The sequence below is a fragment of the Lycorma delicatula genome, chromosome 8 (assembly GCF_047948215.1).
Source record: "Lycorma delicatula isolate Av1 chromosome 8, ASM4794821v1, whole genome shotgun sequence".
Classification (NCBI taxonomy): domain Eukaryota; kingdom Metazoa; phylum Arthropoda; class Insecta; order Hemiptera; family Fulgoridae; genus Lycorma; species Lycorma delicatula.
Window position 1 is genome coordinate 53,240,864 of NC_134462.1, and position 21,260 is coordinate 53,262,123.

At 28.1% G+C, this 21,260-nt stretch overlaps 1 protein-coding gene across 8 annotated transcripts in view; it reads right to left on the reverse strand.

The window, feature by feature from the left end:
• Nucleotides 1–1,373: 1,373 nt before the first annotated feature.
• Nucleotides 1,374–21,260, reverse strand: part of trc (Serine/threonine-protein kinase tricornered) — a 594,883-nt gene continuing 574,996 nt past the window's right edge. For 4 of the 8 annotated variants that reach the window (XM_075372910.1, XM_075372913.1, XM_075372908.1 and 1 more), the window contains 5 exons: nt 14,372–14,532; nt 12,644–12,783; nt 11,650–11,829; nt 8,502–8,816; nt 1,374–4,475 (listed from right to left, as the gene is read on the reverse strand). In XM_075372910.1, the coding sequence (XP_075229025.1) occupies nt 4,360–4,475; nt 8,502–8,816; nt 11,650–11,829; nt 12,644–12,783; nt 14,372–14,532 (912 nt within the window). In that variant the 3' untranslated portion in view covers nt 1,374–4,359. The remainder of the gene's footprint in view (nt 4,476–8,501; nt 8,817–11,649; nt 11,830–12,643; nt 12,784–14,371; nt 14,533–21,260) is intronic. The other 4 variants (XM_075372912.1, XM_075372911.1, XM_075372914.1 and 1 more) reach the window with 2 other exon arrangements.

Here is a 21,260-nt window from a genome sequence, read left to right on the forward strand (position 1 = left end):
CTAATGAATCTGAAAAACTACGCCCAATTTATTAATCATTAACTACCAGCACCTGTTCATCATTTTGGGTCTGAAACAATGATGACTAAATAAATATAAACTCAGAATATATCCATACAACTAGCGGCAAAATCTAAATAATAAAATGAACATTTAAGGCTACAACAAAGTGATTATATTTTCCAACTGACGTTAGCTGATACAACATAGCCAAGATCAACAATATGAGGCAAGGCTATCTTGTAAGTCACCCTAAACTACTGTATAATCATCCAACAATTTTCAAATCCAAGCGGACTGTTAACCATCGGTGAACAAACTATTGTTACAAATAAAAAAACTAGCGAAAGCAACTGTCAGCTAGTGGCTTACCTAGCTGCAAAAATTATAACAGACCTTGATTGCAAAATGAAGCCAATTTTTATTTTGGTTCTAAAAATAAAATGGATTAAAGGAAATTAAATAAGTATACAATTAAAAAATAAATATGTAATTAGACATTTGCTGTCAAATACACAAGAAAACTGAGCCAGTAAATAAATGTCATAAAAGACCATTCACAACAAATAAATAAGTTAGAATGATCAAACCACTGCAATCGCTGTAGGAAAAATGACATGAATTGTAATGAAATTGACATGTAACCTTGTAATGTGCATGCATCAGTCAGTATAATAATCTGCCCAATAAAGAACCCTGATCAAAAATAGAACCAACATGTGTAGACTGTCCTCTTCCTCCATCACATCCTTATCATTTCATAATTTCTTTATTTCATAGGTATCAAAAGCATTTATCTGCCAAATCTGAAATGCTAATCTAGCACAATACAGTATGAGAATTGTTTATTTATAAGGATCAGTAGGAAGGTGACCACCAATACGACTATTCATCAACTCATGTTTCTTATCCAGGAATTGCACAAAAACTCAACTAGTGTGGTTATGGTGCTTATTAGGTAAAGTCAGGTGAAAATTGTCCATTTGCATACATGATACATCGCCATATGGTCAACATATTTAAAAAGAGGCATAGCTTATAAGAGTGAGATAGATTATTAACTTACACCCACAATTATGTTATTTTTCCTTAAGTCATCAAAGTATTAAATACAAAAATAAAGAAGCTTTAAATTCCTGAAGATCGTATATAATATTACAACACACACACGCACACGCACACGCACACACACACACACACACACACACACACACACACACACACACACACACACACACACACACACACACACACACACACACACACACACACACACACACACACACACACACACACACACACACACACACACACACACACACACACACACACACACACACACACACACACACACACACACACACACACACACACACACACACACACACACACACACACACACACACACACACACACACACACACACACACACACACACACACACACACACACACACACACACACACACACACACACACACAGTAAAGAATACTGAAATAAGACAAGTGCTTTCACAGGATCCTGCAACCTCAGCATGATTGAAATATTACATTATTGCATAACAAAAATATAAAAATACTAAAACAATGATAATTGCCTGTTAATTTACATGAGTGCTGCTATCTTTTGCAGTTTTTACAAGAACCTCTATCAAACAACACTATCAGGCAGTGTTTGAGGGTTACTTGAGCAGCACTTGTATAAATTAATTACACAATTATCATTATTTTAATATCTTTATTTTTATTATGCAATAACACAATTATTTCAATCATGACTGAGGATGCAGGATTCCATGAAAGTACTTTCATGAAAAATTAAGATAAGATACCGTCTTATCCCAATATTCTGTACAAGGTGGTTTATTTAACTGAATTTAAATATAAGTTGTATATATATATTACACAACTGAAAGTTAATAATCCTTATGAATCACACCAAAGTATAAAAAGGCCATTACACATGATCTATAATATCAAAACATCTATTGAGAATATAGTTTCTAAATTAAAAAACAAAGTGCTTAGAAACAATTAATATTAGTCATAAGAACATCTTAAAAATAATTCAATGCAAAGAAAATAAAACAAAATTTTTGTATTGACGAACTGTTTTTATGGTGAAAATTAAATTATCAATAAAAAAATTATTTAGAATAATTTATATTAAACAAAAAATACTATGTAAAATAAAATTATATTTCTTAATATGCAGCTTATTTATTTATAAACAGTTGTCCATTTATAATAAAAATTGTAAAATTTCTCTTATTAAAAATAAAAAAGGAGATGACATATGTTTTATAAATCACTAACACTGTTACAAATAACTGTATTAGCTGATGTACATAAAAAAAATTAAAAATGTCTTCTTAAAACCAACACACTAAGAGAAAAAGTTATTATACATTAAAAGAGAATGTTTTTACATGCAATGCTTTACTTAATTAAATTTACTTAATTAAATAAAAATATGACATGTCGAGATTCAGCAAAAAACAGGACTTGACTAAATACTAAAGGATTAATGGCAACTCTAAAAAAATTTATGCAATATTTAAAAAACCTATGAATACTGAAGCCAATAACAACATTTTGTTTATTTTATGATTATAATTTCTCACTTCATTTTCTAATTATTATAACTGCTTATTTATTTTTTTTTTACTTTTTGTAACCTAGAATTTCTACAGAAGATAAAGATGTTTTAATATATTTAGCTACTTTGCTATTAATTATGTATTTATATTTTTTAATTATTATTAATTCTATAACAATAAATTTAACTTTTTAATACTGCAATTATTACTTAATAATAATACATGATTATTTCATTAAACAGATTATTTGTAAGTTTCATAAACAGGTAATTACTACAGAAAATATAACAATTTATTTTTTATTTACTTTATTTTGCTCAATAATGATATGAATACACATGAATTAAAATTAATGTACTAATATTTACTACAGAATTAAAATCAAATTTGATAAAGAAATTAATTCTGTTAACTCCCTAAAAATGATGAATTTTACCCATATTGTACAAAACTGTAAGCCTGTATTATTTTTATGAAATTAATCTTATAAATTATGGTGGGAGAAATTTATTCTAATCTGCATTTGGCATTCACATGCCAAGTGCAGATGCCATGACAACTATTGCTGTATGATACTGAATAAAATATTTTTAGAAATAAAAAAGAATTTATTTATGATTTAAGTACTTGACGATTAATTGATTATCATTCAATCAAGTATAAATAAGTAATCATTCTATGTCAATAGTGTATGCATGGAAGATAAAGAATCATTTACCAAACACAATGTTTTACTTAATAAATATTTAATCAAACTGACTTACCAAAACAGAATTACCAAAATAACATAAGAAGAATAATTTTCAAATGGCAATTATGGAATTATAAAATTATTATTATTACAACTGAAAATAGCACAATTTTTTTATTATTTTGTAGCAAACATCCTGATCTTTCTTCTAAGAGAAAATAAGTTAGTCTGAGTTATAGCTTATATTTGGAACAATGTGGTGAATCTTATATAAATGTTGTTTTTTAAAGCAAATGAAAATTACACTCGCAAAGATTTACAAAATAAAAAACATTAAACAAGAGCAAGGTATATATTATATATAAATGCAAGAAACATTAAAATTAGAATACAAATTTTTATTTTAACAAAATGTTAAATAACAGTATTAAATTTGTTTTACTTATCTTTAAGAAATTAAAACATACAAAAATTCTATATTGTGTACAATTTAAGCAACAGAATGACAAAAACCAATTCTGCTCAATGTTTTTCTTTGAATACATTTAAAAAATTACAAGCCAGATAAAACAGCAATATAAAGAATAATACACATATAATCAAATAAAACAGAAATACCTTGGGTATTTAAGATACATAACAACAACCAACTCAATTTAAAGAAAGAAAAAAATCAAAAATTTCAAAAACTGCCATTTCCATTTGGATAAAAAAAAATCATTTAACAACTAAAAAAGCCTCTAATAATATTTAACAATAAATTTCCACCACAACAATTTTCTTATGATTTCATCGTAAAAAGAAAAAAGCTATAAAAACCAACGACTATGCTGTACAAATAATTAATTATTACTAAATATAATTATTTAACAGAAGATGATGAATACAATATTTATACAAATGTTATAAATTTTTACTAAAATGATTGTAAAAATCATTTGAGTAAATACTAAAATATTATAAATAAAAGGGAATTTATAAATAAAAATAACTACTTAACCTATCTTTCATTCAATGAAAAGGAGAAAAAGAAAGGAGAGTTTACAGATACGAAGGCAAGTGTTGAGTGCTACTTTTTGGTAGGGGTGCCTCGCTGTGTTAAACCTTCAAACCGTTTAAATGTATAATTAATAAACACCCAGTCCTTATAAATAACCTCACCATCCTGTGGCAAAGGAGCAGATGCTGAAATAGAATTAATAAAAACCATGATTAGATGAAATCAATAACAAAATTATAACTAAAGTAACATCAAAGATATACAGAGTGACACAAAAAAAAACATAAAAAAACAGCAACTTTTCAACTCCCTCTGTGCACCTTCCGAACTATCGTTGGTTTTGTAAAATAATTTTATGTTTAAAGCACGCTCTTGACCATCCCACTGCCCCATGATGTATCATGATTTTTTATGTGATGTTGTAAAACATTCTTAAAATGTTACAAAACAATTTTATAATTACAACATAAGTTATAATTCTCTAACAAACATAAGGAACATGTAAACATTATATTAAAGGAAATAACACCTGAGTGGAGTGTAGCCTAATGAGGATAAGTTAACAGAAATAATAAACAACCAGAGAACAGATTGAGAAGATAAAAGATTAATTAAAGAATTATAGCTAAATCAGTCATTTGACCTTGGAAGACAGATGATCAAATAAGTGCTGTCAATTCCTCACCATATTTAATATACATGTTGAAGATATGATAAAAACCAAAGTGATTAAAGGAATCAGCATTGGAATTAATTATATTGGATTCAAAGGTGACAAAGTATTTTTTAGAAATTGAAGCAGGAGACATTCAAAAGATGATTTTAAAATCAGGGGACATTATGATATAGTATTAAAATCAACAATAAAAAAATAAAAATTAGTCAACACATTCACAAAAGAAGATAAAATTGAAAAAGTTTAGACAATACAGATAGTTATAATTTATTTATTTGTTAAACATATATATATATTATATGGTAAACGTATTTTCTAAGAGTTGTTTGGAATGTATTTCTGTAATGAAATATATTCTTTAATGGAAAAGGAATAATAATAATGAGAAATTTCAGATAGTGGAAATGAGGGCAAGGATTATAAAATATTTAAGTCTACAAACAGTGGAAAGAAGTAATCAGATGCTAGATACTTATTAAAACAAATCAAAATAGAAAAACTACGAAGAAGTAATGATAAGAGTAAATGATACTGCAAGCTTAACAAAGCAAAATAAGAAAAGTCAACAGCCTAAGAAACATCATCAGAGGACAAGGGTTAATTATAATAGTGCTAGAAGGATAACAGAATGTACGAGGACAAGGGTTAATTATAATAGTGCTAGAAGGATAACAGAATGTACAAATAAATAAGCATGAAGAAGCATAAAAAATCATCTAAAATAAATTAATCATCTAAATTAAAAACAGGAATCATCTGGAATGCAAAGAACATATAGTTCTTGTTTTCCCAGGACCTGTCAAATACCAAGTAACTAATTATTATGATTGTTATTTCTCAAAGTTTAGAAACCTGTTTACATGCAGGGTGCGGATGGATTGCTGGACAGTCGGAGAGCCACAACAAGGGATACAAATACAAACAGGCTTCATGCACACAAGTGCACTACACGGTGAACTAAGTTTCCTTACTATTTATAAAATACGGAAACAAACAATGCAAAATTAACAACAAAGCAATTGCCCTCTTGCTACCTATAATGTTCTGTCATGGTACTCTATCTCCCCTTGCAATATACTATTAGCAGTGCCAGTGCTAATTCAGACACTTCAAGTGAACTACTGCATCTATCCTATCCGTTTATGCTTTCTAAACTTTGAAGAACTATACAAGTAATTCTCAATACTAATATTGACCATTTAATTTTAGTATTTAAATTATGAAACATTAAATTATAATAATTTAAGCATTTTATAGATGGGGTAATTTATTAAATTTCAAAGTGTTATGATTAGTATATAAATAAGTACAGAGTATTCTATTTACATTCTGAGTCTTGAGCATGACACCATTAAAATTTGATTACTTAAGTATGATGAGATAATAGTCACATGAATTCTTTTTTTAATATAAAATAACCAATTATTAATATTTCATTAAAATATACTCAAGATATTTAATCATGATCTTAAAAGGAGAGAGAATTTTCAAACCTGTAAGATTAAGCTTACTTCAAGTGGTATACAAAATCACACACTCAAACTGATACCACCACCTGCTTTCATATTATGCGTAATGTTATGGAAAATTTCTACTGATGTTTTGACTATTCACTTAAAATTATTTCTTAAAAATTATATTAATTATTGTGTTTCAGCATTTTGCATATTTAAATAAAAATTCACTTCTTTCTTCTGATCATAATGACCGTTCAAGTTTTTCTTTACATTTAATTTTGTCTTTGGATAACAATAACTGTGTATAAGAATCTAATCTTGTAGTTAATTAATGAGGGGGAGTTGAAATGTAATGCGTAATGGAAAGTAACAGGAGAACAAAATGTTGCACATAGTGAAAGTCTAGTTATGAAAAGTACCAAGTTCAAGGAATATTGACTAGTTTAACATACTGCTTTACACATCAAAATAGAGGGGACGGGAAAATGTGACAGTACTGTTACTATTAATAGAGAATGTCTGAGACCATGGATAAGAAAAAACACAATCATAAAACCATTTAGAAAATTTCACTCACCATATACATATGTTTTCAGTAAAATAATCTAGTTGATCAATTTCAAAAGTAAATAGAAATTTATTCCCTTATTACCATATTTATTAAAGTACCCCCTGCACTTTTTTCTTGGAATTGGAGAGAAAAAATAAGGGTGCGGGGATTACTAGAAACATAGCCTTTAAGCCAGAATAATTTATGTAAAGTAAACGTTTTCTTAGAAGTACCAAAATTCAATCACATAAATATAGTTACATTATTAGGCTTTCATTTATCAATACCAGATGCCGCAGAATACATCTGTAATTATTAACATCCTGTTCATATTATAAATAGGAATGCAATTACAGTATTTTTATAAAACTCGTTACCATACTTGATGGTAATGAAGATTACCTTTGGCAGAGCAATGTGGAGACTACCCGGTAACTCTTCTACAGACATTGACAGTGACAGTGATTAATTAAAAATAAAATCCCATATTAAAAAGTGTATTGAAATGATCCTTTTCAACATGATACTTTCTTTTCATTTTACTGGCCTACTGATTCTGAACTAACTAGTAATCATGGTAATTAATTATTAATGTAATATTAATATTGTAACTTGAATGAACAAATTAAATGCTTTACTTTCTGAATATTTTTGTATTTACATATTATTTTATCATATCGGTTGCACTTTAAAATACCGGTATATACTAAATTTTTTTTTTTAGATTTTCAGTCTGGAAAATCGAGGTGCAGGGCTTATTCAAGGGTGGGGGTACTCAAATAAATATGGTATTTAAAAAATTTAGGGATTTCTGTAGAATTTTTCAATTACACTCTTAAACAAAATAATGATTTTTCATCTTATACATACATTACATTTAAATCCCAGTAACTCTGTTAAAGGGAAATGATTTTTTTTATTGTTATAGCAATTTCTGTGTGCAATACTGCACAATAATGAGGTATTGTTCCATATACATAATTTGTAATAAAGTAAGATAATATAATATGCAAGCAATTTCTTATATGCTAATAAAATATAAAAAAGAATAGTACAGATAGCACAAAATAAGGCAAAAATTTCTTTAAGTTGTACTCTAGTTAGAAGGAAAGGAAAACTAGGCAGCATTAATTCTCAAACCAATAGACTAAAAGTAACTTAAATTATTATTTAACAAAAGTATTATCAAACAATCAAGATTCTTAAATCTTGTCTGAATTAACAAAAGCTTGAATAACAAAAGACCAACAGAATTTACTAACTTTAAAGATGCAATAAAGCAATACAAACAAAAGGAAAAAATGAAATTCCAAAACATATTTTGGAATTTAAATAAGAACCTCCCATAGGAAGTTCTTATTTTATACAAACGGGAAAAATATAAAGTTTAGTCGATTCTTAGAATATACCCTGCTTAGAATGCACTGAAAAAATAATATATTTTGAAAGCTGACCAATCTGTAACTAACTAAATAATAATATTTAATCTTTTTTTTTCTTTTTAGTACAGAATCATTATAAGACTTACGTATTTCAAGTTTAACATCTGGGAACTCATCAAAATTAGAGGTATCATCAATAGAACGAACTTCAACAGGGATAGCAGCTGGACGCTCTCTTATATGATCCCAGTCAACACCACGAAAGAATGGAACCCCACCTCTGAGTTCATCAACACCACGAGCAGCTCCCAGTCTCCGTTCACATTCTGAACAGAACCTTGCTACAGCCTCCTTTGCCTCTTCTGAGATCGGTACCTCAGGAGGAAAAGTTAATGTTTCCCTCCAGTTCATTACTTTACGATACGTTTCCTGAGGGTTTTCACTGCAGAAAGGAGGATAACCTAAAACAAATATCATAAGATATCATAATTACTCACTAATTATTTTTAAAAGGAATATAATAATTCACAGCAACCATCATACTGTAAATTTCTACATCATTATTTATTTCAGATATAATATTTTCAGGATTATGTGTGGCAACTTCTAACGTGATCTGACTTCTGTTAACTTTTATGTCTTATGTAACAATGAGTGAATCTGCACCAAATGAAAAAAAATTTTAGGTTCCTTTTTTGATCTAAGTTAGAAAAATGTATATATATATATATATATATGATAAAAAAATTATTTCACTAAATGTACTTACCACAGATAGCAATGTAAAACTACAACTTAATTAAAAAATATACAACATAATTTCTCTGCCAAATGGGTATTACTAAATCAGTATAAAACCGTTATCTTATTTCTGGTATTCCTCAAGATAAACAAATAATCATGATAGTTAAAATAACCAGTTGTACAAAAAAAATTTAAAGTGAGATTCATTTTAAAAAAATTGATATGGACTTTGACCAAGTTAGTCATCACAGTCATAAAGTATACTTTGTGATAGATTTTAGAAGAAAGTTAATAAAAACAAAGCTTATAATATTTAACATACTTATTTTGAAATTTCTCAAATATAAATAACACTGATAAACACAATTTTTATTTCCTAACATACGATACAAGATTTTAATCTATTTTTTGATGCTGAAATTCACCCACCATTTTTGAAAAATTTTTAAATTTTAATTAAACAATTTTTTTCATTTTTCAACATATAGTTAGCATTTTTTAAGCTCCTATAATGTATTTTGTTATTTCATTTTTTATTGTTTAACTTTGTTAATGTAATTTTTAAACTATAAATAAACAATACTAGATAAAAAATTAAATCCTATCACAGTCACATATTATGACATCATATCGAACCAATGAGCCTTCATGAACAAGATTAATCATGTCTGTGCCGATCAAAATATGTAGCTGAAAACAGCTGTGTTGTTAGTATTAAGCACTGGATTTAGGAATAAATTAATTTTGTTCAGTCTTACTGCTGTTAACAGTGTCATAATATGTTGAAATTGAATAAATGATGTTGATGCCTTTTATTATGTATGTGGTAAGTTTACCGTAAAATCAAATAGAAAAATCATTACACCTTTAATTAAAAAAGCATATAATTTGTACTTTCGGTGTAAAATTGGTGATCAGGATAAGACGTGGGCTCCTCATGTAGTATGCACTAATTGTTCTGTATATTTAAGAGAATAGCTGAAAGGTACACGGAAGGCTTTGCCATTTTGTGTACCTATAGTTTGGCGTGAACCAAAAGATCATGTAACCGATACTTTTTTTTAACAAGTGTCGGGAATTTAAAAAAAATCTAAACATACTGTAAAATATCTTTCATTACAATCTGCAATCAGGCCTGTACCTCACAGTAAAATTATTCCAGTTCCTGAGCCACCTGTGAATTTATGTTTTGAAAGCAGCAATGAAGAATCAGGCAGTACTGAAGAAGACAACAGCAATTTTGAATTATCTTCCAATAAGTCACATCTTATATTGCAAGGTGAATTGGAATTAAATGACTTTGTTAGGGATTTAAATTTATCAAAAAATCAAGCAGAACTGTTGACAAGACTACGAGGTTGGAATTAAAAAAAAAACAAAAATTTTAGGCTTTCAAAGCAGACAAAAAGAACTTTCTCAGTACTTTTTTGATTAAAATAATTTGGTTTATTGCACAAATACTGATGAGCTTATGTTGCACTTAGGACAAGTTCATAAACCTGAGGACTGGCATCTTTTAGATTCGTCCAAGTGTAGTTTAAAAGTGGTTCTACTACACAACACTAACAAATATCCTTTGATACCAATTGCTTATGATATTAATTTTAAAAAGATATACGATGTGATGAAAGACGTTCTTGAAAAAATAAATTATAAAAAACAGCTGGAAAAAACATGGTGATTTGAAAGTTATAGCTATTTTGTTATGTATATGTTTTATTTGCGAATGGGACAGCCGAGCTAGGGATAAAGCATTATGTTACCAAAGAGTGGAAGAAACGAGACAACTTAATTCCAAATGGGAAAAGTATTCCTGAGCACTTAGTTGAACCCAAAAAGATATTTTTACCTCCTCTTAATATCACGCTAGGATAATAAAAAATTTTGTAAAAGCAATGAAGAAGAATAATCCTGGATTTTTGTACATCAAGCAGAAATTTCCAAATGTAAGTGAAGGAAAAATTAAAGAAGGAATATTTGTTGTTCCTCAAATAAGAGAGTTGGTCAAAGATAATGTATTTAACTCAACGTTAAACAATGTAGAAAGTGCAGCTTGAGCTTCAATTATAGACATTTGCAAAAATGTCTCTGCAAACAAAAATCTGACAATTACCAGGATATTGTTAATCAACTTCTTACTTCTATACAGAGCTATGGGATGTAACACATCTTTGAAAATATATTTGAAATTTTAATTTTAACCATACAGTATGGTACGTAACACTAGATTGTAGTATTTTTAATATGACAATTAACTATAACGATTGTATTAAATATTTAAGTTAATTTAAATTATTTTTAAAACAAAAACCAGTACCAGATGATGACTGATAATGTGATCAGCATGTGATCATCATTTGTTCACATTTTTAAAAATTAACTTTATCTGAAAAGTGTTTATTGTAAGATAACAATGTTTAAAATTAAAACTATTTGTATTACTGAATATTACTGATACGGGGAAGACATTTAATTTATCTCATTTATATGAGGAAGAAACAATTTTAGAATAGTTAAAGTAAAAACATGAAGTTAGAAAATCTTCCTTACCAATAAGCATTTCATACATTATCACACCAAGGCTCCACCAGTCACATGCAGGACCATACCCAGTTTGTAGAAATACTTCTGGTGCAATATAATCAGGTGTGCCAACCGTACTATACGCTAATGCTCGTCGATTTTTTTTCCAACTTTCGGCTCTACGCTTACTATCCATCGGGCTAGAAGCTGCAGAATAAACAATAATCAAATGTAAGTGACAATTGTGTAAATATTAAAAACACAAACAAAAAATTATGAATATCAAATAAGAAAGAACAATTTTATAATTTTTATTAAAAGGAAATGTATTCTAGTTTTTCTGACTTCAATAATAAAGCAAAGTTATTATCTAAAAGATGACCTGAACCAGCTTTAATAACAAAATATAACCTGATTAATCTGAACAAAATAAGGCTCAGGCTTCTTTTAGTTTATCACCTTCATTGTTTCATATATCTTTTTTGAATAGAGATATTCATCTACTTCTTAACTCTTATCATCGTATATCAGTGAGCTTCTGTGATAGGAGTCTTTTCATCTGAAGTTTGAATTCAAATCCCAATCAGGCTCAGTAGTTTTTATAAGATTTATTTCACATAATTATAAAAGAAATTGGGGCAATGACTGAAATTGTAGCGGTCATTATGAAAACTAAATTAATAAAAATTAAGCAAGAAGAGCCTAAATAGTTTTTACCAATATATTTTGACAGGAATACAGATACACTAGTACAATAAATCAATGTGTTTAATGATCTCATAACTTTTTTATATTATTTTCACATTTGTTTTAGAGATCAGACATTTTCAGTAATTAAAAGTACAATACTTTAAAATAATTTCAATAAAAAATATTTTGTTTTCTGTCCAAATCAAACAAAAGAAAGACAGCAGTAAATAATAATCAGTGTCAATATAATAAATCAGTGTCAATTATAATAAAGTGTAAATTGTAAAGCATGAACAAGCAAGTATATAACAAATTATAAATAATAACTTACTGAAATCCGAAGGTTTAGCTTGACTGAGATCTCTATAAAAGTCTGTACGATGTGACTTCTTTAGGCCGGTACACAGGCCAAAATCTGATAGTTTTATATGACCTCTTGCATCTAACAATAAATTGTCTGGCTTAATATCTCTGTAAAAACAAAATTAATAATATTAATATAAATTAAATACTAATATAATAACCTATGTTTTTAGATTTAATCAATTATCTGAAATGTTTTTGTCAAATAAGCTTCATCGCTGTGCTACCAATCAGTCAGTCAACTATCTGATCCTTTGCCCTGCAAAGGAAGTTCTTGTATTTTTTATTCTTCCTTTTATAGTTTTCCTTCATCATTATTAGTTGACGTCAGCATTTTTAAACTAGTATTTGAACAAACATCAATAGAGTTAAAAATAATTTCTTCTAAAACATTCTTTCTGTAAAACTTTGATGAGTGAAACTTCATTTAATTTAAATTGACAAACAAACAAGGTGACTTTTAATACATTGCCTGAATGTAAAAATACATAATAATTATTTTATTATAAGAATATCTTTTTGGAGCTAGTGTGTAGCTAACTTTACCAGAGATGCTTTTAAAGATCTTCTGGAAGTACACTTCTGTAAATTCAGAAAAAGGGGATGGTTTTTTATATGTTTTAAAAAACGAAGACATTTTTCAAAACACAAAGATGTGAGTAGAATGCAAAGGACTCACCTGAAATGAGAATATAACACAATACTTTTCAATATTGCAATTTAATGTTAAGAATGTAAAATTTCAAGACTGATCTTCATAATTTAAACTAGTGGTTCTGTGTGTTAACATGATGTTATCTGGTACATAATACAGAATAGAATAAAGAAGCAAGAGGTAAACCACAACCATAACCATTATCAAATAGCTGTACTGGAAAACATTATCATACAATGTGAGAAATAATACACTTGCCTCCAATTTGACCAGATTGAAAATTGTTGATTTCTTCACTCTGAAAATCTTCAATGACAATTTCCTTTGCAATAAAACTAATTTAAAAGTCAAACCTCATTGCTATAGATGGCCAACAATTCAACTACACATTACAAAACAACTGTTGTCACACTGCTTTTATAGACAGTTTGGTCAAAACTGATCATAAAATTTATGAACGTCAGATACACACAAGCTTCTTTGACAGCTAATTTACATCTCAGTGTTGGAATTCCTATATGGACTAGTAACAACTATCATCTAAACCTTTCTTCACAGATTAGGGTTTTACGATTGGTTTGACCAATTTTATTTTAGTATATCTTTATCTTGTCAACATCTGTATTTAAGTAAAAATAACCTTCTCCAAAAAGAAAATGAAATGAGACGGTGGAACAGAAAGAAATTGATTATGAGCGTTTAATGAAATAAAAGAAAAGACAGAAAAAAGTATAAGAAAATTAAAATGCTTCATATGAACATATATATATGAAAAAAATAATATAGTAAAACATTAATTCACATTTGGCCATGGTTTTCGTATAAACATGTACAAGACTGAGCTAACATCCAATAAGCTCTGTTTTAGATATTAAACTAATGCATAGAATAATTCACTTGAACTATATTCATGTTTATAAAAATCAAACAACACAATATCATGTAAACATAAAAAAAAATGACTAATTACATGTTTGTAATTGGTCATTTTTTTAATTAATAGTGTTCTATTAATAAATGTGAAATAAAATGTATGATTACCTATGAATAAATCCGAGTTTATGGATGGAGTCGATAGCAAGAGCTGTCTCAGCAATATAAAACTGTGTACATTCCTCACTGAGAGTATCCTTCTTCATAAGAAGTGTCATCATATCTCCCCCAGGCAGGAATTCCATTATCAGGTACAGATTAATTGGGTCCTAAAAAATAAAATTACCAAATTTTATCACACAAATTAGGTAAGCAACCACTCAAATCAATCTTCTGTTTCAGTAAGACATGATACATTTTTTACACAGTGAATTGTAAATCTTTAATAAAGAAAATCAAAACAATAATCTATGTAATAAGTGTTAATATCCTGAATGTTCTACTTGTTTTAACTACATATAAAATTATAACATTCCTACATGACTTTATATATCATGTAACTAAATTCAATTATTAACTTTAGAATTTAAATAAGTATTCACTTCCTTGATTTTTTGTTTTAAAGAAACTTTAAATTATTTTTTTTTTTATAAAATAGATTTGTAAAGAAGTTTTCTATTAATAAATACCGTTAAATTTCATTAAAATTATCTAATGTAATATACAATATAAATATATAAATACATTAAATTAATATATTCTGATATATGGATGGAAAATATTACATTAGAATCTAAATGAAATTTTTAATTAACTGTAAAAAAAAATTTTACAGTATTCATTAATTGAAAACTTATTTATAAATATATTTTATAAAAAAAAAAAATTATGGTTTTCTTAAAAAAAAAATTATGGAAATGAATATTTTTATCTTACCGATACAATTTTAATGAAATAAAACATTGGTTTTCCATGACATGATTCATAAACAGTCACATTCTACATTAATTTGCATCATACCTCCTCTGTTCACACAATGACTTATTTTACCTTGTAATACATATGTATTTCTAAAAAAGAATGAAACCTGGTAAACTGCCTGACAATTCTTAGCTTAGTATTCTTCACCAATACCCAAATGATTTTCTGTAACAACTAACTTAAAAATTCTACCCTTAATAAAAAACAGAAGATTATCATTTAACTTATAAAATATAGCATATGTAAAAATCTCTTATTAAAATGGCTTAGTTCTGCTAGACGCAACAACCTTTGGTTTCTTTTATAAAATGAAAACAAAAGTTATACATAATAAAAATACAGAGATTGTATATAATGAAATGTGTCTGAGGAACATTGCAAACAATACTTCATTGTTTAATATACTAACCACCTAAGGCTATCGTATCAAATCTCATCTACAACAGTTAAAAATCATCATCAAGCAGTATAACATTTACATTCCATTAATATAACATTGCACCACATAATTTTTTTTTTTAGTTTTCTTTTAGAAATAAGAAAACCATATTCTATTTTTAAGCAAAAATACTGAAACCCTGTTGGCAAAAAATTTATTATTAACAATTCTTTAAACCATATATATAAATGGAATGTTATAAAAACATTTCAAGAATTCAGGGATGGTACCCCCACATCGAAATGAAAAAAACATATGTCTTGTAAACGCTTAGTTAATAGACTATCTACCATTTTGAATTTTTTAATGTAAAAATTTATTTTTCAGTTATGGTTAATCATATTGAGTTGAAATTTAATATACTGCTACGGTACCTAGAACATTACTTGTATAAAAATAATGAACCTGATCTCTTGATCCATTTAAAAATGACAGCCATGTAAACGTTGTTTTACAAAAAATGTTAAGCATTTTATGACAAAAAAAATGACACCTTATATATTCAAATCCAATAATAAATAATAAAATTATGGCAAAAATTTGTTAAGTCACTCTAGATTAAAAAACCTACTTTCATTTTCTCCCCAATAAAATCAAATAACTCTACACGATCTCAACTGGAATAATTTTATTAATGTTATTATGTAACAAATTATTATAACTTAATATTATTGAAAATATTACAATAAAATATTATTGAAAACATCAAATGATTTAAAAACGCTACAGTAGCAGTTCAAAAATATTTTGAACAGCTACTGTGGTTTTTCTTTTATTAATGTTTCATTATCTGATATGATAATGTACTGTTATTAAATAAAATTTTAAAAACCCAGTAGTTACAAAAATAATTAATTAAATAGTGTTAGCATAGCCGCCTTTCTGAAATTGAGAAAGATCCGGTTCATTATTTTTATACAAATAAACCTCTAGATAACCTAGCAGTAAACAAGATTTCAGCTATATATGATTAACCATTCCTGATTAATAAATTTTTAAGTTACAAAAAACAAAATGGCAGATAGACAGTATAAACCATGCGTTTCCAGACATATGTTGTTGATATAAAGTTTTTCTTTATTTCGATCTGGGGACGAACCCCTGAATTCTTGAAATGTTTTTTTATAACCACCCAGTATATTCAGATTAACTTACCTGAATTAAATTTACCTACAAGCAAGATTAATAATTACTACTTCATAAAACATTACCTTTATTATGGATCTGTCTAGATCTTTTGACACAGAGTTTTTAATTACTGTAATTTTAAAATTACCAGTTTTACTGTTTCATAACCTACCTATACAGTTCACCTCCAATTTCTTTAGTTTATATAAAAACGTATTAGCTTACATAATCCATTAATGATACTCACAAATAACTTTGAACTGTTACAAGCACTATAATCTATACGTAAATACAAACCAAAATATCTAAAAGTATTAATAATATTGGATGTTTGTTTATATCAATATTAATTTAAACTCATGAACTATGATGTAAATGATTATTTAACCCACAGTTGTTGAAGTTTGACGATAGTTTAAGGTTATAAATTTATCCAAAATAGCTCCTTCATTGGGCGAGCAGTAAAGCTTCAACAGAAAGCTGACAAATTTACATTACTATTTATTATGTATTAATATTTCAAGTAATGACTAAAGTAAACGCTGAAAGAGTACGTGGTTTTGAAGAGAAAAATTCAGAAGAAAAATTAAATTTTATTCTGGTGTTCCATTATTAAAATTAGTAAAATTTCTTGAGATATTCATTACTTCATAGAAAATTTATTGAATCACAAATCTCAAAAGCAGGTAAGTGATATAATACTCATAACAAGCACTAACTTGTACTGTACACATAATTAATATTTTATCTGTAACTGCTAAGATGCATTTTATTTTCATGTTATCTTTTCGAATACAAAGCCTTTTTCTTCAAAAAAAAAAGAAAACTCAAGTCAGCTTTGTTTATTTCAACTTTGCCCAAATCTCAATTTATATAATGTTATTTGTATTATGCATAAAAGACCTTAAATTAAATAAAGTAAAAAAGACCTTTAACCAATATTAAACTAAATGACTGCTGTCTTCACTTCAATTTTTGTGAGCCACCCTTCTTGATGAACAAAAAAACAGGTTCATTGATTCACTTGTTCAACATGCATTTTACAAAAAAAGTACCAGGGAAAAACAGAGCCAGTAGAAACTATATATAACTTTCACAGAAACATTCTGAAATTTTCAAATAAAAATTTATAACAACTTTCAAATTAAATATAATTTTTGAATTTTCATTGAAACTTCCCTTCAAAATATAAAAAATAAGATCTCTTAGTCGAAAGGCAACAGGTGATTCAGTTTGTACAATATATACCAACATACTATCCCTAACCCTAACTTACTAGATTTAGTAAAATACTCGGTTTTAGCACTGTAGCTGTAGGTTTTAGCAACAAAATCATTCTTATCAAGTATATATATAATAATCACTGATATTTGTTAAGGGCAGAATATTTGTTAAGTCTGTTACAATTAAATATTGAATTAGTCAAGCTCATTAAAATTAAAATCATTAAAATACAGTAGGCATGTATTCTCCATCCCAAAAAGGGTTAGTTAAAACAGGTTGAAAACAAGATTTTAAGTTTCTAATGTTCTTAAAATTTTACTTTTAATAAATTACTTATACAATCCAATTTTCTTAGCATCTTTCCTTAGTATATTATATTGTTTGCTAATCAAAATAGGACAATTATCTATAGCTTATATTATGATTAATTGCAAAAAGTGCTTCATAAAGAATATAAAAAAATTTAAATAAATTCAATGCAAGATTAAGCACAGTAAAACAAACAAAAACAGAAACATTTTATTTAATAAATCTGAATAATATGAGTTATTATCTTGTGTGACTTCAACAACAATGACATGAAATTTCCAGTACAACAAAACTTATAAAATGAGCATGACTTAGATCATGTTGGTGACATTTTGATAGTTTCACTACTGGGAATATTTATTAGTAAAATAGATATTTATTATAATCTCCCTTCACCACTGAAAAAATTTATTAGGGTTTTCAGAGAGCAGTCAACTTTTAACATGTTAATATCAATCAAACTTTGATGGAGATAATCTTAAGTAAACATCTTCAAAATGAAATAATAGTTACAGTGTGATTAGTAATAATCTTTACATGTAAAATGTCAGAAAAATTTGGATTATATATTTGTTTGATTATCAAATTATTCAGATCAACACCTTTATTACAGTGATTATATGCTATGTTTCTTCCATTATAATACAATCATGATAAACATTATTATTTAAGCCTTGACAAAAATTAGCTGTTTTTATTTTTATAGAAAATGACTACACAAAAGTCAAAATTTTTGAACAGAAAAATGATCTTCATGCAGAAGGTTGTTTCAATAATATCACAATAAAAAATTGCTTAAATACTCTCAAACTTAGCATTAAACAGATTTGCAGTTAGCCCTAACAGTAAATCATTCATCATCAAAATTGTTATTCTTAATTAATAATTTAATTTTTGATTATCAAATTGCATATTGTCAAATTATGTATGATTTTATATATAGTCTTTATACGAGGGTAAATCAAATATAAACAGGATTTTATTTTTTTTTTAATTTATTGAAAAATAAAAAGGCAAATATAATTTATTTTTCTACATAATTTCCTGCTTTACAAATACATTTTCCCAGTGAGAAGGAAGGTTTCTTATCACAGCATCATAGAATGAAGCTGGTTGTTGTGTTGGAGCAAATTGCACACAAATCCCTCCATGCCCTTGTCATCTTCAAATCGTTGCCCTCATAGAGCTTCTTTAAATGACCCAAACAAATGAAAATCACAAGGCAATAGGTCCGGGGCCTAGCGTTATGGAGGAGGATGGCCTCTCAAATCGGTTTGCTTGTCTTTTGCAGCGATATTCAGCCCTCACCTTGTTTTAACAGCTTGCTTTAATAAGCAGCATTGACTGTACATCGCTCATGCAAAAAAATCAATAAGCAAAATGCCTCGCAAAAAAATCTAAAAAAACAGTTAAAAGAACCTTGCCAGCTGACACAGTCTAGTTTCGGCTTTCACTGGGGCTGCCTACCCTTTCCTCTACCGCTTCATACTGGCTTGTTTCGACTGGGGAGTGTAGTAGTAGACCCACATTTCATCATAGATGACGATCCAACTCAAAAATTCATCACCTTCTTTTGCAAACCTCTGACAGACCTCTAAGCCTAAGACTTCTAAGCCTCTGACAGACCTCTAAACATCTCAACTTCTGATCTGTGGTCACAAGGCCAGAGACCCATCTGGCACACACTTTACAGAACTGTAGGTCGTTTTTGATGATCGCTTGACAGCTTAACTTATTCCGACTAGTTCTGCAATTTCTGATACTCTAACCCATCGATCGTCTTCAAGAATATCTCTAACCTCATGAATGTTTTCATCTGTAATGCTGGTCTGAGGATGGCGATTGTGTTCCTGATTTTCCACTTGTTCCCATCCTTCCTTGAATTTTTTATGCCAGTCAAACACACAAGTCCTTGACAACGTTTGATCCCCAAACTGTGCAGTCAATTTCTAAAAAATTTTCATTGCTTGAACTCCTTCACAAGCAAGAAATTTTATAATTATGCGTTGTGCAGTGAATGGGTGCATCTGTTGCTCTGACATCATGAGCGTTACTGACAAATTGGTTGGGAGTATGGAATGGCTGCCTCTCTCCACTCCTAATGACCCCACTCAAGCATACTAGAAGCACGGGCCCAGTTCTACCAACCATAGATGCTCAGGTATAAAAATCCCATTTATATTTGATTTACCCTTGAAATAACCAGTATTTTCAATCTGAACAGGGCATAACATTTTTTTTTTTTTTAGAAAAAATATTACACATTCCATCACAATAAAAGTAGCAGTAATTTTTAAGTTATTTTAGGATGTTTTATTTGTAAAGGATTATGTAAAAAAAAAAAAAACTTAGATTATTTTACAGAATAATGGTTGTTAGGGTTACTGAGAGTATCATACTACTGCAACTCTGTACTGTAATATTTAATGTAAAGCACAAAGAAAGCCCAAGTTCAACAAGAGTAATGAGAATTTTTTCATCAGAATTAACACTATGATAATAATCTTCAGTATTGTAACAAGACTAGTTAATAACAAGAATAAAAACATGTTCGTTGTGAAAATACCATTCTGCTAGTCAATTTACAGATTATCTGCAGTAGTTATTTTTTTATATCTATGATAGGAGAATCTACAGGGTGTCCCATTTAAATGCAATCCACCAATCAGCCTTCTATAATATTTGAATTGACTGCCCAACTCCTCTAATGTTTTAGTACAATGGACTCATCCTGCATGTGAATTCTGCATCTGCTACTGATAGCCATAACAAAGGAATCATAATGCTCAGTACATTGTTATAGAGAAGATAGTGTTTTTACAAGGCAGTGTTTTTATTCTTGAGTTGTACTTTAGCATGTGATCAGTGGTTGCAATATAAGAATCTTCTTGCCAAAATATCGTGGATAAACCGGCACCTAACAAGACATCAGTTTTGAAGTTAGTGGTTAAATTTAGAGACGGGTTCTGTTAATAA